This window comes from Bubalus bubalis, chromosome 16 (genome assembly GCF_019923935.1).
Source record: "Bubalus bubalis isolate 160015118507 breed Murrah chromosome 16, NDDB_SH_1, whole genome shotgun sequence".
In the NCBI taxonomy this organism is placed as follows: Eukaryota; Metazoa; Chordata; class Mammalia; order Artiodactyla; family Bovidae; genus Bubalus; species Bubalus bubalis.
In genome coordinates this window covers 34434107-34453341 of record NC_059172.1, presented here as the reverse complement: position 1 = coordinate 34453341, position 19235 = coordinate 34434107, and the positions used below count along the sequence as shown (strand labels likewise).

The window sequence follows — 19235 nt, the reverse complement described above, 5'->3', positions numbered from 1 at the left end:
CCCTTACCACTGCACTTATTCTTACCTTTAATGGCTTGATATAATGATTTCCTAATGCTAGCTTGATCTCAGTTGCCCATAAACACATCAGTGATTTTCTCTGGTTTGGCTTCTAAATACTTCCTCTGCTTGGGGTGAAATTTTTGAGGCTGCCATAATTATTTCCTGGGCTTCCCAGGTGGACACGAGTGGTAAAGAACCGATATGCCAGTGCAGGAGATGTAAGAGACATGGGTTCAACCCCTGGGTCAGGAAGATCTGCTGGAAGAGGGTGCGTCAACCCACTTCAGTATTCTTGCCTGGAGAATCCCATGGACAGGGGAGCATGGTGGGCTACAGTCCCTAAGGTTGCAAAGAGTCAGACACGACTGAAGCAACTTAGCACAACATAATTCTTCTCCACAGGTAAAAATGCTATTCAGTACTACTGATTTGCCTGGAGAATTCCGTGGATAGAGGAGTCTGGTGGGCTACAGTCCCTGCGGTCTCAAAGAGTCAGACTCAACCGAGTGACTACCACTACCACCATTACTACTATCCTTGTTATATAAAAAGCTAAAATTAGAAAATAAGCAGCAAAAGAACGTAAAGGAGAGTGGCAAAAGTACAATTTGACTTTTAAACAAGGGGAAAATTGTTTTGATTATTAGTCCAAGAAACCTACATTAACACAATAATTAGATAACATTTTTTCTTCTTTAATTAGCAGTTTTTGTTAGTGAAAATTCACAATGGAAAAGGAGTTTGTGTTGAAACATATATGCTGTAGCATCACAGCTGATGGTGCAACTGCCAAAATGTAGCAAGGGCTTTTTAAAAGTTATGAATGTTAATGCTGTAATCTCTCTTTTGAAAATTTATTCTAATAAAATATCCCTAAATGCAGAAAAACAAGTTTCTTATAAGATATATCAGTCATATCATTATTTATAGTAGTCATGTATTTGACATCCAAGGTTTGATTTATAAAAATAAAGAATAGTAAACTCAAATATGGGCTTCCTTGGTGACTCAGACATGGTCTTTTCACTTAATGGAATATTATGTGAAATATTCCATGTTAAGGAAATATCATGTGACCTTTAAAGGCTCTGCTATAAAATGAAACATGCATATAATGTTAAGAAAAATAAGGAGGATACATGATTGAAACTAACTTGTAAAACAATCTATGCCTTGAAAGAAATGTGCTCAAATTACTAGTGACTTACTTCTGTTTCTATCTTCTAATTCCCTTTTTATGGAGATCTTGTACACCTTTTATAATTTGTACAAGTTAGCATGTACAACTTTTAAAATGGAAAAAATGAAACTGATCATTTATGTACACCAGGGATTGTCAAAGACTCATTGTTTCCTATTTATTACCTGGGAAGTTCAGCTTTAAATAATAACGTCAATGAATATATCTTGAGTGGTTGCAATGTTCCAGAAATCTAAGTGCTTTATAGGTTTTATCTTATCTTCACACCAACTTTATGGCATAGGGACTATTTTTGTCCTCCATTACCAGTGCAAGAAATAAGGTTTACATTGAGAAAACTAAGGCACACAGTTTTGTGGGTGCCGTGCCATGATTCCAAATTAAATTTCATAACCAAATACAGTATTTAATGTCCATGCTGCATTGCTTCCTGTTTAACATCTGCCATTTATTTCCTCAGCCTGTGTAAATCCTGTTTTCCTTCTGCCATGGCCTTATGAGATAAATGACTATTTGTGTTGAGAGATAACCCTGCCCTTGTTGTGAGCAACAAATCCAGGTTACTCTTCATGTTTTACAGCCAACCTTCATGTTCTACAGCCTGCTTCTTTCTTGACTAAGGGAGAATATTTTTGTCTATTTATCCCTAAAGTCTTCTCAATCATGTCTCCCTTTTTTTAATTGTTTTCTGTATCTGTCAAACATATCCAAGGTCGGAGTTTTAACTTAGGTAATGAGACATTATAAATTTTATTTCAAATTTTGCTAAGTGTTATACCTACTGCTTTCACATTCATAGAATCCTATGTGAGAGGTTCCCTGGTCTTCTTTCTCACCAGTGCAGAAAGCTAAATGCATCTTTTCAAAATGGACTAGTCCCATTGTATCGTTGAGCAGGTCTGATGAGATGCTAAAGTCTGAAGACAATCACTGGGCCTATGTGTTCCCTCAACAGCTTCACTGAACAAATCTTTTGTGGGTAACTAGGGTGGATAAACCATGGGGGGTGACTTCAGCCTGTAGGCTCTTGCTCAGAAGGAGGGAACCTCAGACTGTTAGCCTTTCTCCTGGAGAAGGGTCCTCCTAGCATATGATGTGTCTGTGAGCTTTTAATTCTGATCGCCTGCCCAGAGGCTGTAAGAGCCTCCAAAGTCTTGCAGTTCGTCAATGCACATAGACCAGGTCTGAGAGGGAGAGAATGGAAGAAATGGATGGCTCCTTTAAAAAAGCAAAGGTGTGCTCATGCTCGGTAAAAGTGGAAATTCGAGTATTGGGCCTCACCCCAAATAATGAGGTCAGGAGCCTCATTTGATGAAATTGACTATGTCTCTTCCCACAACTTCCATTCTCTTCTATTTTCCTGTGCATTGCTCTACCTCAAATCATACCCTCCTGACTACTTCCGTACACCTAAGAGAATAACCAGATTAACAACTTAATAAATTGTGCCATCTCTCGCTCCCAAATCTCTCACTGTTCACTGCTGTCCAATTTATTCATATTCCATTTCTGTCTCCCCTACATCTCCCTCTGCCCCAGGATTTTAACTTTAAAAAAAAAATAGTCCAAAGACTTGTATTCATAGCAACACTATTCCCAATAGCCAAAATGTGGAAACAACCCAGGTGTTCAACACATGAATGGATAAAGAATACTGGTTATATAATACAACAGAATATTATTCAGCCATAAAAAAAGAACAAAATATGATACATTCTACAACATGAATGAATCTTGAGAATATGATGTTAAGTGAAATAAGCTAGACACAAAAGGAAAAATATTATAGGATTCCAATTATATAAGGTACTAAAAAGTCATTGAACTAGAAAGTAGAATTCATCAAAATAGAAAGTAGAGGTTTCCAGGGGCTGGGGGCAGGGGAGAATGAGAGTTATTGTTTAATGGGTAACAGAATTTCAGTTTGGAATGATGAAAAAGTTCCAGAAATGGATAGCAATGATGGTTGCGCAACAATGTGGATATACTTAATCCCACTGAATTGCATACCTAAAAATGTTTGTTAGAATGGTAAATGTTATGTATGTTTTACTATGATAATTATTTTAAAAATGTAAAACATCACCATCAATTTTATAACAAGAACATGTTGAAATGATTGCATCTAGGTTAAAGAAAGTATATTAAGTTTTTGTTGCTGCTGTTTAAGTATCCCAAAGAAGAACATATTTGATCACCATACTGAGAGGAAGGCACAGCCCTGGGATGAGATTTAGGAGCTCAGAACTCCAGTCGTGTCACTAAGCCTTGTGACCTTTTCTAAATCACATTATCTCTTTGAAGTCTGTAAACATGTGATTAAATTATGCAAAGTCTAAAAATCTAAATCCCATTTCCAATCTTTTTTTTTTTTTTTTTTACTTTTTGGCTGCCCTGTGTGGCATGTGAGATCTTATTTCCCTGTCCAGGGTTCAAACCCCCTCCCTTGTCACCCCCTCTCCCTGCAGTAGAAGCTCAAAGTCTTAACTGCTGGACCACCAGGAAGTTATATGATGTGCTCTGAACATTAAGAAAGTGAAAGTCACTCAGTCGTGTCTGACTGTTTGTGACCCCATGGACTGAGCCAGAACACTGGAGTGGGTAGCATTTCCCTTCTCCGGGGGATCTTCCCAACCCAGGGATTGAACTCAGGTCTCCCTCATTGCAGGTGGATTCTTTACCACCTGAGCCACAAGTGAAGCCCAAACATTAAGAAGCCGGGAACAATTCTAAAGGTCCTGCAAGGCTGAATCTCTCCAGGGACTCCTTCAGAACTGCTTTCGGACCCACATAAGAAAACCAGCCTCCTTCCCTGAGGCCACACCTACTGTTTGCCCAAACACTGTATTTATCAACTTGACCTCCTACTCCCTGATTCTACCAATTATAGCTGTCTCCAAAAATCAAACCTTCTTTCAAAGATGGGGGAATTTCCACCCAGTAGATATGCATGGGCTCTCTGAAAGGAGGCCCAGTCCAGCGGAGAGAGCAAACCATTCTGATCAAGTCAATTCACTTTCTGTGAGGCTTGTTTTCCTCTTTAGTTTATTTTGAGCAATAATAGTGTCTACCCCTCAGTGCGTTTGTGAGGATTATGTGCAATTATCCATGCACAATGCTTAGTGCAGTGTTTAATACATAGTATGAACTCAATAAATACTCATTATTATCATTGAGGAGATAGATAATAATCCCTGCCTTACAAGGATAATGAGGAGATAGGAATATGGGTTTCTGCCTGTGGCAAGCAAGACACACAAATTGTTTTAAAACACTGATTAAAGCACATTAGCCTAGGAGCTTGGAGTTTAAGACCTGGACTTTGTTCCTCTCCCGCCCCTCCAATTCACATACATACACCAGCAGGACTAAGATTGGAAAATGAGGTGAAGGAAGGAAGTGTAGTGGAGGGGGGAAGTGGGACTTAAATGGGATTCAATTTGGATTGAAATGACTGATTATATGCACTAGAGGAGAAAGATCAACAGAAAGGCCATAGTTTTCAAAACTGTACCAGAAAAAATGCAATTGCATTCTAGAAGGTGGCAAACTAAAAACAGGTTATGGCCATTACTTATTCCTTGTTCACACAAACCCAGGGTCCTGGGAGAGTGTTTGCCGTTTGTTTCCCAATGGCCTGGATGGACTTCAAGAAGGAGGCCTCTGGGTGCCTGGGGAGCTGAGTCAACTGAGAGAGGTGGTCCCAGGCAGCCCCTGCCGTGAGAGGCCTCTGGGTCTCAGGCAAGTGCTCACTGTCGTGAGAGTCTCTTTCCCAGTGAACGAGGATCTCTGGGGACCAAGGACCATAAAAGCTTTGCCCTGTTCCCAGTCATGTTTATGTTGGCCTGAACAGTGGAGGGCACCAGTTTAGGTACCCAGTTCCCCATGAGAGCCACAGTGTCTGAGGTTGCTCTGTAAGCAAGACAACTCCCATCCCCACAATAATTACATTTACCCCCCACCTCTGAGCAGCACATCATTTACCCAACCCTGGACTGACAAGAAATAAGAACACCACATAAGTTTGTTTTGAGAGATAGAGATTTCCCCAGGCTTTAAAAATTATTATTAGAAGAAAAGATTTACTCTCAATACATATTTATGACCAGAGATTACCAGCATCACATATCTGAGATTCTTTCCAAAGATGATCACCACCAATTCTCCCAGCTGGTGCCAGAATTCATGCCCAATGTCCATGTTTAAATGTCATTTAACTTTAAATATTCAAGCATAATTTACAACCTTCTAGGCCTTGTAAGAAATGAAGAGAATACCAAAATAAACAATAGTGGATGTCATAGTGTATGTCAGATATTACCCAAAAGGAAAGAGATAACAAATGTTGGCAAGGATGTGGCAAAAAAGAAACATATGTGCATGGTTAGTGGGATTGCGAATTGGTACAGCCATTAGGAAAAACAGTATGGAGTTTATTCAAGAAATTAAAAATAAAATACCATAAGCAATCATTACCTCAAAGAGATACCTGCACTCTCATATCAGCATCATTCACAATAGCCAATGTATGGAAACAGCCTAAGCATCTATCAGCAGATGAATGGATAGAGAAAATGTGATGTACATATATATTACATATATATATATATATATATATATACACACACACACAATATATGGATATTATTCAGCCTTTTAAAAGGAAATTCTGACATTTGTTACAGGATAGATAAAACTTAAAACTGAAGGGCATTATTCTAAATGAAACATTCTAGACAGAGATAGACAAATAGTTCATATTCTCACTTATATGTGGAATCAGGAGAAAAAAACACAAACTCAAAGAAACAGAGCAGAATGGTTTTTATAGGAGGCTGGGAGTTGGGGCAGTGAATAGGAAAATGTTGATGAAAAAAATATAAACTCTTAGTTATAAGTAAATTCTAAGGATCTAGCATGTAATGTGATGACTATAGTTAGTTAATAACACTACCTTGTATAACTGAAATGTGCTAAGAGAGTACAACTTCAGTGTTCTCAGAAAAAAAAAAAAACACTAAGTTTTTTGAGGTGATCGATTTTTGTTAATTAACTGAATGGTGGGGATCCAGCCCTTTCACAATATATATGTATATATAATTGCCACATTTTACCTTTTAAGTATATTACGATTTTATTTGTTAATTATACCTCAATATATACATAAATTAACTCAAAGTCAATCACTGACCTGAATGTAAAACTTTTTTAGACATAAGCATAAATCTATAAAACTCTTAGAAAAGTGTAAGAGAAAATCTTCAGTATTTAGAGCAAAGCTTTTCTTAGTCTTGACACCAAAAACATGATTCATTTAAGGAAAATTGATAAATTAAGCTTCACTAAAATTAAAAATTGCAGCTGTATCAAAGACTCAGTTTAAAGGATGAAAAGACAACATACAGAGTGTGAGAATATGTGTGCCAATTACATATCCAACAGAGGCCTAGTATCTAGAATATAAAAAGGACTTTGAAAATTTAGAATAAAAAAAATCTAAAGATAGGCAAAAATCTTAAAGTGACATTTTATGGAAAAAGATACATAGACGCAAATAAATACATGAGAAGATGTTCAAAATTATTAGCCCCGTAGAAAATGAAAATTAAAACCATGGTGAGATATCAATATATATCTATAAGAATAGCTAGACTTTTTTTTTTTTTTTAACAAATGTGAAAACATCAAATGCTAGCAAGGATGTTGGGAAACTGGAAGCTTAATGCACTGCTGAGGAAATGTGAAAAGGCATAGCTAGTCACTCTGAAAAACATTTTGGTAGTTTCTAAAAACTGAACATGCAACAAACATATGACTGAGCATCTGCACTCTGGTATTGATCTCAGAGAAATGAAGAAATACGTGTACCAAAAGCTTGTACACAAATGTTTGTAGTAACTTTAAAATACTAACCCCAAACAGGAAATAAGACATAATGTACTTCAACAGGTAAATTGTTAAAAAAACAAAAACAAACAAAAAACAGTGGTAATAGCCATACCCTACAATATTGCTCAGCATTTAAAGAGAATAAACTGTTGAAGATGGTGAAATAGGAAGACCCTGAGCATACTTCCTCCCATGGTTACATCAAAATTACAACTGTTTACAGAGGTGGCTCAGATGGTAAAGAATCCGTCTGCTATGCGGGAGACATGGGTTCGATCCCTGAGTTGGCAAAATCCCCTGGAGAAGGAAACAGTTACCCACTCTGGTATTATGGCCTGGATAATACCATGGACAGAGGAGCCTGGTGGGCTATAGTCTATAGGGTCACAAAGAGTCAGACAAGACTGAGCGAGTTTCACATACATACATACAGAGCACATACAGAGCAACTATATATGAGACAGTTTTCCACAGCTAAAGATGCAAAGAAGAAATCACAGTGAATGGGTAGGAGCTGCAGAGACACAATGTAGTCAAAATTCACAACCCTGGAAGGCAACGCACAAATAGGTGGATAATCACAAGAGCAGAGATTCTCTCCAAGGCACAAAGGGCCCAAGCCCTACATCAGGGTCTCCAATACAGGGGTTTTGCATCAGAAAGATGAACCCCAAGAGCATCTGACTTTGAAAACTGGTAGGGTTTGCATATGGGAGAGGTAGAGGGCTGTAGGAAAAATCCCCATGCTCTGAGTCCCAATAGAAATTAAGGAAATAATCCCACTCACAATTGCATCAGAAAGAATAAAAAACCTTGGAATAAATCTAGCTAAGGAAGTAACAGACTTGAACTTGGAAAACTATAAAACTGATGAAAGAAATTGAAGATGAAAAACAGAAATACATATAGTTTCAGATTCCTGAAACTAACACAATATTGTAACTCAATTATACTTCAATTTTAAACAGGCAAAAGCTATTAATACATGGAATAAGCTGGATAAATCTCCAGATAGTCATGCTGAGTGGAAAAAATATAGTCCCCAAAAATTATATACTATACCATTTCATCTGTAAAACAATCTTGCATTGACAAACGTATAGAAATAAGTAACACACTAGTGATTGCCAGGGATGAAAAAGGGGGTGGGAAACAGGGGAGTGGGAGTCCACATAAAAGAAGAAAAAAAAAAATGAGGGAGCCTTGTGGTGATGGAAATGTTTAGTATCATGACTGTAGCAATGCCAGTATTCCTAAATTGGTATTGTACTGTTGTTTCACAAGATGTTAACTTTGGGAGAATTGAGTGAAGGATATATGGTGTCTCTGTGTTGTCTTACAGCTGCATATGAATCTACAACTGTCTCAAAAAGAGTTTTAAAGAATAAAGTATCTCAGTTCCTGCTTTGCCATTCCAAGATTTCTTGTTGTTGTTGTAAGTGATGGACAGCCAACAAAGAAGTGGTTAAAAGCTTGGAGATGGGGTTGATATGAAACACACTTGCCTTAGAATGGTCCCTCTAGTATGGTGTAGATGTAGGAGTGGAAGCAGGAAAAAGAGCAGATGGACTAGGCAAGACTCAGAGAGGGCACATTTGATGGCCTTTGCTTCTCATTGTGAAGCTGGGAGCAGTAACATATGAGCTACTGAGAGTAAGATGGCAGATTGGACAAAGAGCTTGAGAAGAATGGCGACAATTTAAAAACCAAAAGGAAAATTATGGAGTACTGCTGAAGTCTCAGCTCAGGTAAATGAACATGAATTTATTTTGATATAAGATTTTAAAGTTGAGTAATTTTTCCTAAATTTATTTATCACCTATAGAGGAGAAAGGGAGATACACTGGGCCCAGTTCAGCTGGGAGTGCTGTGCTAAGTCGATTCAGTCGTGCTGACTCTGTGTGATCCTATGTACTGTAGCTGGCCAGGCTCTTCTGTCCATGGGTATTCTCCAGGCAAGAATACCGGAGTGGGTTGCCATGCCTTCCTCCAAGGGATCTTCTCAACCCAGAAATTGAACTCGGATCTCTTATGTCTCCTGCTGCTGAGTTCTTTACCATGCTGAGTTCTTTATCATCCTGAGTTCTTTACCACTAGTGCCACCTGGGAAGCCCTCAGCTTGGAGAGTGCAGCCAAAATCAGAGGAGAAAAGTCAAATGTGTTCATAGAAAGCAGCTCCAAGTGCGTGACATTAGTCCAAATTGATTTAGGAAACAACTGAGGTCACAGCTATTTTGGAGTAGAACTCTCAAGAAAGGGAGAAAGAAGGGACACAGAACTTATATGTGGGAAGAAACATCAAGAAATGGAGAAAGATTTGAAATGAGTTTTGAATGGCTCTGTAGTTCATATTGTTTCTACTAAGCTTCCTCCTTTTGACCTAGATTCAACAGGGCAGCCCCAGGCTAGGCGTGTGGGCAGAATCTGTGCCAGCTGCAGTCTGGAACTACAAGCCTAAAGTCTTGGAGTCTGTCCCAGAATGAGAGCTGAGAGTTCAGAACAGGGTCTGTGGGTCTTTTAGAAGTCTGAGCTCTCTCCACTTCCTCTAGGAAGCCTTCCCTGATGCCCTCTGGCTGGGGGAGGCCAACATTACTAGGCCCCTAACACATCACTCCACCCCCCACAAAAATGGGCTGTTCCTGCAGGATTCGTCTTGGAATTTGGCCAAGAGGGGGCTGGCTTGAGGAATATTGTCTTTGAAGGATTTCAAATGCGATTGAAGTGGATAGTCTGTGAAGATAATTTAAACTTGCTGGGGTATTATAGAATCTATGAGTCTGTCTCCTTTCCTCAATTATTGTTTAATTGCTCCAACCACTTCCCCATTCCAAGAGCTAGCCACAAATTGTTCAGTCCTCAGGGACCTGAGTGGAGTGGCTTCTCTGTGGCTCAGGCCGGGCCTTCCCTGGAGATGGCATTGCAGCTAAAGCATCTTAAAGACATCCTGGGCTCTTGCAGGATGTGGAGTGGCAGAGCAGCTGGAGACAACAAGCAGCCAGCGTGAATAACCTGGGTTCTCAACACACCTTCTTCTCTGCTTCCAGGATGAGTGACCACTAGTGCCTCTGCCTCAGATGGAGGTAACAGTGGGAAAGATCTGGAAGTCAGGCAGAAGAAAGAGAAATAACCATTCTTGGACAATAGGAGACGGTCATGCCTTCTTGAGAAGAGAGTCTGAAGAAGGCTGCCTTTCTGAGAATTAGGGAGTTTATAGCTTAGAGAAGCAGAGAAGGCAATGGCACCCCACTCCAGTACTCTTGCCTGGAAAATGCCATGGACGGAGGAACCTGGTAGGCTGCTGTCCATGGGGTCGCTAAGAGTCAGACACGACTGAGTGACTTCACTGTCACTTTTCATTTTCATGCATTGGAGAAGGAAATGGCAACCCACTCCAGTGTTCTTGCCTGGAGAATCCCAGTGACAGCGGAGCCTTGTGGGCTGCCATCTATGGGGTCGCACAGAGTCAGACACAACTGAAGCGACTTAGCAGCAGCAGCAGCAGCTTAGAGAAAAACTGGAATCCCAGACCACACTTCCAGGGAGAAGTGTCCCTCGTAGTCTCTGCAGAGAGGAAGTAAACAAGGAGAATTGTCAAGTTTTCATCACATCTGGCATTCATTTTCCTTAATTTATCACTGACCCATTTTTATATCACAATATCAAAAAATAAATTTGCTTCATGATTTCTTCAATTGCTTTACTTGGAAAATATTTATACAGAATTTTCTTCTCTCTCTTGAATAATTCCTTATCTCAAAGAGATGGGGGCAACAGAGGATGAGATGGTTGGATGGCATCACTGACTCAATGGACATGAGTTTGGGTAAACTTAGGGAGTTGGTGATAGACAGGGAGGCCTGGCATGCTGTGGTCCATGGGGTTTCAAAGAGTTGGCCACGACTGAGTGACTGAACCGAACTGAAGTTGTTTTAACCCTTTTAATTTTTACAAAATGTGTCTGCACAAGCTCTGTGATGGAACTTCTCTGTTACTTGGCTTTGAATGGAGTGAATTCCATCAGGTTTTGATATTTGCTCACAATGTCTGAGAGAGAGTGGATGGAGGGCTCCAGAACTGACATTGTCAGCAACATCACTATGTTTTCTTTAAAAAGTTTCTGCCAAATTATGCACAATCTTCTGCTCCAGAGAAACAATGCTTGTCACCCACCTAAGAAATAAAGGATTCATGTTGGTATATGGCAAAACGAACACAATATTGTAAAGTTAAAAAATAAAATAAAAAAAAAATAATAAATTTTTTAAAAGAAAGAAAAAAAAAGAAATAAAGGAATTAAAAAAAAAGTCAGTCCTACCTTTAGGGTGAGTTTATGATGTTGACTAGATATGACATAGCTGTAGACCCCAGGGTTCAGATTAAAGCCCCTTGTAGCTCTCAGACATACTTTTGGTGGAATTTTATGCTCTGCTAAAAGATAGCTGTGCAACTCTTCTTCTTACATTCTTTTATTGACGTACCTTTAAAGAGTTTTTATTTGCTTATTTACTTGTTTATACTTTTTGTATTGAGATTTAAAGGAAAATCCCAGGAAAACAATGAGAGTGAGCCCAGGTCATCAACCCTTTAAGTTTCCACAGTATATTTGCAATTTATTTCCATGAGGCCATTGCTTTTTGTTTAAACTAGGGCTTTTTAAATTGGACTCTTTATGATCATCTCATGTATTTCTAAAGAAAGTACCACTTTCTTCAATAAGTGAAGAAATCAGTATTTCACAGTATAGCATTTCAAAAATGATACTACAAAAGTATTTATAGTTAAATATATTATATATCAATATATTTAGATATTCAATATTTAAATATATCAATACATTTAAATTATATTGTCTCTTGCTTGCTTTCGGGTGGAATACATTTTCAATCTCCTTCACATTTAATACATGCTATTGTGTGTGAGGAGAAGGCAATGGCACCCCACTCCAGTACTCTTGCCTGGAGAATCCCATGGATGGAGGAGCCTGGTGGGCTGCAGTCCATGGGGTCGCTAAGAGTCAGACACGACTGAGCGACTTCACTTTCACTTCTCACTTTCATGCATTGGAGAAGGAAATGGCAACCCACTCCAGTGTTCTTGCCTGGAGAATCCCAGGGACAGGGGAGCCTGGTGGGCTGCTGTCTATGGGGTCGCACAGAGTCGGACACGACTGAAGTGACTTAGCAGCAGCAGCAGCATTGTGTGTGAACTCATGTTACCTAATAGCAGAACTGCCATTTTCCCCATGTTTTTATCTTGTCTTATTCTTCTGTCCAGATTGAAAAGGTCCCATCTTGCTGGAGATCTCATCTGTAAACTAAGGATGTTCTTTCCCTGGTCCTTTGCCAACATCTCCTTCTTCCAGCCACATGCTTTCCTGATGATTGGCCTCCCAGGCCTGGAGGACATTCATGGCTGGATCTCCATCCTCTTCTTCTCCATGTACACTGCGGCCCTCACAGGAAACTGCCTGATCCTCTTGGCTCTGAGGAGGACCCCCAGCCTGCACCAGCCCATGTACTACTTCCTGTCCATGCTGGCCTTCACCGACGTGGGCCTCACCTTGGCCACAATGCCCACCACACTGGCTGTGCTCTGGTTTGACCATCGGCTCATTGGCTTCAACACCTGTCTGGTCCAGATGTTCTTCCTCCACTTCTTCTCTGTGGTGGAGTCCTCGGTGCTCCTGGCCATGTCATTTGATCGCTTTGTGGCCATCTCCAACCCCCTGCGCTATGCCTCTGTCCTCACAAACAATGTCATCATCAGGATTGGGCTGGCCATTGTGGTCAGAGCCACTGTGTCCCTCTTCCCATTGCCCTTCTTACTAAAGAGACTGAACTTTTGCCCTGGCAAGATCCTCCTGTCCCACTCATTCTGTTTCCATGCAGATGTCATGAAACGAGCCTGTGCTGACATTACTGTCAATATCATTTATGGGCTGTATGTGGTTCTGTCCACAGTGGGTTTTGACTCCTTGCTTATTGTGCTGTCCTACACCCTTATTCTTCATACAGTGATGAGGCTGGCCTCTCCCAGGGAGCGTATCCGGGCCCTCAACACTTGTGTTTCTCATACTTTAGCCGTTCTGGTTTTCTTCATCCCAGTCATAGGTGTGTCCATGATCCACCGTTTTGGGAGACACCTTCCCCCCATAGTACACGCCCTTGTTGCCTACGTGTACCTGGGGGTGCCCCCTGTGCTCAACCCCATCATCTACAGTGTCAAGTCCAAGCCCATCAGGGAGGCCATGCTCAGAGTGCTGAGAGAGAAGAGGAAAGGCTGATGAAGTCAAGAAATAACCTCAGAATCTGAGGGAAAACACAATCAAACAGTTATAACCTATGTCCAGAAAGCCCTTATACTGAGCCCTGACCCAGAGACATTATCAAGAGAATGACAAGCAAATGCATGTCCTCAGAATCAGCCCTGATTCTTTACTTCACTCCTTAATCTCGGCTTTTTTATTCAGAGTTACTTGTGCAAGAGTCTGTGGTTGTTACGAGAGAACATTAAATGAACCATACATAGTCTCTTCCCTCCACTGAAGAATAGAAGTTTGTAAATACACAATTATAGTAAGTGTAATAAGACTGTGAGAGGTCCAAGCAAAGAGCTATAGGAACCTAGAAGAGGGCTTCCTGCTTTGACAGGAAAAAGTGAGAAAGGAGTCAGGGAAGGAATCAGGGAAGAAGGAGGCTGAAAAGTGAGTAAGAGCTTCTCAGGCAGAAAAGGTAGGCAAGTAGTGCTCAGTTGCTCAGTTGTGTCTCAGTCTTTGCGACCCCATGGACTGTAGCCCACCAGGTTCCTCTGTCCATGGGATTTCCCAGGCAAGAATACTGGAGTGGGTTGCAATGTCCTCCTCCAGGGGATCTTCCTGACCCAGGAATCGAACTCACATCTCCTGTGACTCTGGCACAGGCAGATTCTTTACCCACTGAGCCGTTGGAGAAGCCCCAGGCAAGCAGAGAAGAATGGAAAACAATGGAAAAGCAAATGTGGAGTTCTCTGGTTGCTTGTGGGAAATGAGTAGTCAGATGTGCCTCAGCATAACGTGTGTGTGTTGGAGGCAAAGAAAGCTGTAGTTACAGCTCGTCACAGCTGTGGATCCAACGGACATCCCTTGCTCCAAAGGGATAGCTCCTTGCTCAAGAATGACCTTCGTCTAGCCTGAGATCATAATACTAGAGCCTCTAGTTTAGTTACACATCACTCTCTCTGCCTCACCTCTTAAAATTCCGTGTGCCTGGGACAGAAATACCTTCATTCTAAAGTCATCCCAAAGAAGCCACTCAGGTGTGCATTTTCTTCACTGGCAGCTGCATTGGCAGAAAAACAGAGTCAGTAAATTTAAGCAGGATTTAGAGGCCAATGTTTGAAAACATAAATGTTCTCTTAAGATGCTACTGCACTGACTGTGTGGATCACAATAAACTGTGGAAAATTCTGAAAGAGATGGGAATACCAGACCACCTGATCTGCCTCTTGAGAAATTTGTATGCAGGTCAGGAAGCAACAATTACAACTGGACATGGAACAACAGACTAGTTCCAAATAGGAAAAGGAGTTCGTTAAGGCTGTATATTGTCACCCTGTTTATTTAACTTATATGCAGAGTACATCATGAGAAACACTGGACTGGAAGAAACACAAACTGGAGTCAAGATTGCTGGGAGAAATATCAATAACCTCAGATATGCAGATGACACCACCCTTATGGCAGAAAGTGAAGAGAAACTCAAAAGCCTGTTGATGAAAGTGAAAGTGGAGAGTGAAAAAGTTGGCTTAAAGCTCAACATTCAGAAAACTAAGATCATGGCATCCGGTCCCATCATTTCATGGGAAATAGATGGGGAAACAGTGGAAACAGTGGCAGACTTTATTTTTGGGGCCTCCAAAATCATTGCAGATGGTGACTGCAGCCATGAAATTAAAAGATGCTTACTCCTCGGAAGGAAAGTTATGACCAACCTAGACAGCATATTCAAAAGCAGAGACATTACTTTGCCAACAAAGGTTCGTCTAGTCAAGGCTATGGTTTTTCCTGTGGTCATGTATGGATGTGAGAGTTGGACTGTGAAGAAAGCTGAGCACCGAAGAATTGATGCTTTTGAACTGTGGTGTGGGAGAAGACTCTTGAGAGTCCCTTGGACTGCAAGGAGATCCAACCAGTCCATTCTGAAAGAGATCAGCCCTGGGTGTTCTTTGGAAGGAATGATGCTAAAGCTGAAACTCCAGTACTTTGGCCATCTCATGCGAAGAGTTGACTCATTGGAAAAGACTCTGATGCTGGGAGGGACTGGGGACAGGACGAGAAGGGGATGACAGAGAATGAGATGGCTGGATGGCATCACTGACTCGATGGACATGAGTCTGAGTGAACTCCGGCAGTTGGTGATGGACAGGGAGTCCTGGCGTGCTGCGATTCATGGGGTCGCAAAGAGTCGGACACGACTGAGCGACTGATCTGATCTGATCAATTTGGGGGCTATATATTCATAAGTCATACTGCTAGATGATGCAGTAGATCCATATTTAATTTTTTAAGGAACAGTGGAAACAGTGGCAGACTTTATTTTTCATACTGGCTCCAGGAGAGTACACTATCACCAACAATGTGCAGGGTTTCAATTGCTGCACATACTCACCAAGGCTTGTTGTCTTTTTTTTAATGATAAATGTGAATGCTCATTTTGGTTTTGATTCGTTTCTTTCTAATAATTAGCCAGGCTGAGAACCTTTTCATATCCTTATTTGTATATCTCTGGAGATGTATTTGTTCAATTTCTTTGCCCATTTTTTTCATCAGGCTATGTCTTTTCTATTTTTTTTTTTAGAATGGCAGGAGTCCCTTATGTATATTTTATATCAGTCCTTTATCAGGTATGTGGTTTGCAAATATTTTCTTCTTTCCATGAGTTTTCTTTTCACTCTGTTGATTGTTTCTCCTTTTCCATGCATTAACTTTATAGTTTGATGTATCCCCATGTGTCTAATTTTGCTTGTGTTGCTTGGGATTTTAGTTTCATGTTCAAAAAGTCATTGCCAAGTTCAATTACATGAAGCTTTTCCCTAAGTTTTCTTCTAGGTGTTTTATACTTCCAGGTATTAGGTTCAAATAGTTAATCTATTTTCAGTTAATTTTTGCATGTGATGTGAGATCAGGTCCAATTTTACTCTATCGCATGCAGGTATCCAGTTTGCCCAATGCCACTTGTCAAAGAGACTGGTCCTTTCCCTACGGTCTATTTTTGGGATCCACATTAAAAATCAGTTGACTCTATATGAGTGGGTTTGGATCTCCATTTTTTATACCAGTACCATACTGTTTGAATTGTAATACAATTTAGACTACAATACATAATCTTTAGATTTGTAATACATTTTGAAATCAGAAAGTATGTGATGCCTCCAGCTCTGTTCTTCTAGTTTAAGATTGCTTTGACCTTTGTGGCTCTTTTACGATTCCATATGAAGTTTAAGACTGTTGCCATCTGTAAAAAATATCATTGAGATTTTTATATAAATTTCATTGCCTTTACAGATCACTGGGGGTAATAGGCACACTTTGACAATAATGAGTCTTCCAATCCATGAATACACAATGTAATTTTATTTATTTGTGGCCTCTTTAATTCATTCTTCAGTTATTAACAGTTTTCCACGTACCAGTATTTCACCTCCTTGGTTAAGTTTATTCCTAAGCATTTTATTTTCTTTGATGCTACTGTAAAAGGGATTATTTTCGAAATTTCCATTTTGGATAGTTCATTTTTAGTGTTACAAAAACAAAAAGGATTTTTCTGTATTCTTTGTATCCTGCACTTTACTGAATTTGTTCTAATAGCTTTTTATGGAATTTGAGGGTTCCAAAGACATAAGATCATATTGTCAGCAAACAGAGAAAATTTTACTTCTTTTCCAATTTGAATCACTTTGTTTCTTTTTCTTATCTCACTGCTTTGGCCTGGACTTTTAGTACTATGTTGAATAGAATTGGAAAAAGTAAGTATGCTTCCCTTGTTCCTGATCCTTGTTTCTGAGAAAAATCTTTCAATTTTTCACTCTTAACTATAAGGTTAGTTATGGTCTTGTCATACATGTTCTTTATTATGCTCATATACATTCCTTACAAATCTAGAAATATCATATTCATTTCAGCATTATTCACAATAGCCAAGATATTGAAACGACCCAAATATTCATCAACAGATGAATGGATAAAGAAAATGTGGTATACGCATAAAGTAGACTATTACTTACCCTTTAAAAAGAAGAGAATACTGCCATCTGCAACAAGGAAATATTTGGAGGTGATGGATATGCCTGTCACCTTAACTGTGATGAATGATTTTATGGATGAAAAGATATGTCCAAATGAATCAAATTGTATACATTAAAGGAATTCAGTTTTTTGTACATCAGTTATACCTCAATAAAGCTATTATGCACACACATACACAAACACAGATGCTTCTGCATGTTGGCTCTGGGGCCTCTTTATGCTTTCAGCATTGTTTTCACTCTATTAGAAGTAAAGGAAGCCCCTGGAGATGGAACAAGATGGCAAGGACAATATCCTGAGTAGGAAGGCATGCTGCATCTCTAAAACACAGGTCCACAGACATGGATGAGCTCCCATGTCTACCCCCAGTCATCTCTCTGTGTCTGAGGCTATTTATTCCTCATCTGTCTTCCCAGGTTACTTGACCCATAGTTGCTATGGAACATGATGGGGCTTTCACAAAATCACAGGAAAAACAGAAACAGAAGTGAGTCTGCTTAACCTGCAAGAACAACCCTAGGAACCAAGGAGAGAGTGCGGAGAAAGAGACACAACTCACCTGAGTGTCCGTAAGGCTCACTTGGAGGGACCAGGAAGTGTTCTGTGTGACTCCAGATAATAGATCTGATATCATTGGAAGGCACAGTGAAAAAAAGGTTGAAGTGCCAGTAGAATTTCCTACAAATGTAGTGGAATGGATGAACCTAGAAAGGATGATGATCCTAGCACTCTCCTCCACAGAGGTGTTTCTGCTTCTCTCCACTCTCTTTGGTCCCTAGGGTTGTTCTTGCAGGTTAAGCAGATCCACTTTTGTGTCAGTTTTTCCTGTGATTTTGTGAAAGCCCCATCATGTTCCATAGTTTTAGAGTTGCTCAGATCTACAACTTTCCAACCAAACACATGTTTTGCATATTGTCCATTTCCCAGGAAGGACTAAGCAGAGACTATCCTCTGTGGTCTGTGGCCAGGATGTCCCTGGGGAGCAGCAACTCACTAAGGCACCCAGTCAGTGGTATAAAGTAGCACTTAAGTTGCAGAGTTTTTCTGGGCTCTTCAGAATGACGGGCAATAGAGAAGGCTGCAATGACAGGCAAGGTGAGTAACTTAGGTTAGAACCCTTTTTACACTATTAAGAAGGGTGGGGACCTGGTCAGTGAGTCTGAAATTCTCTGTCAGCTGCTGTCATGTGGAGGAATCAGTGGGATGGAGGATTAGTAGATGCCAGAAGCAGGAAGAAAAGAATTCCAGGCCTTCATGAATGCTAGGTCTGCATCACCAAATAAGAGAGAGGAAGTGAAAAGGCTACTTTCCTGATGCAGATATTGTCCAATTCAGATAATTATGCAGAAACCCAGACTCTGTGTCCAAGCAAATTAATACCTTTTTATTTCTCTAAGAAAAGCATCAATATAAGGCTATCTTTAAAATCCCACTCCAGAGAGCAGCCTGTGGGTGATCTGAATGTTTGCTTGGTTTCTACACTCTCACTATGAGATTGTTCTTTCCATCTTTCTGAGTAAGAAGAGCCTTTTAGAAAAGAACTTGGCTTAAATATTGCAAAATGACTACAACATAGTATTAGATAGCACCTCCATCATGTCACACAATTATAAGATTTCTTTCTTTCTCTCTTTTGTAGAAAATGAAAACAACTTGGCTTTGAGGTCATGTAAAGAGTATATGTTGGATTCAGTCTTTTGCTTCTCAACTGTTTGACTTTCCAAGACATGCGGAGTCACAAGATAACACAATCCTAGAGTGCTAAAGTGGGAAGGATGGAATTCCTCAGGGAAAAGCTATAGTTTAAAATATCTTTGACCCTTTAGTGTGCAGGAGATAATAATAGAAGACCAAACCTGA

The 19235-nt window shown here is 40.1% G+C and overlaps 1 protein-coding gene across 1 annotated transcript; it reads left to right on the top strand.

The window, feature by feature from the left end:
- The first annotated feature begins 7139 nt into the window (after nt 1–7139).
- Nucleotides 7140–13376, top strand: LOC112579445 (olfactory receptor 51I2-like). Its single transcript, XM_025265892.2, has 2 exons — nt 7140–7153; nt 12368–13376. Exons 1-2 carry the CDS (start codon nt 7140–7142, stop codon nt 13374–13376), a joined length of 1023 nt encoding a protein of 340 aa, XP_025121677.2.
- The last annotated feature ends 5859 nt before the right edge of the window (nt 13377–19235 follow it).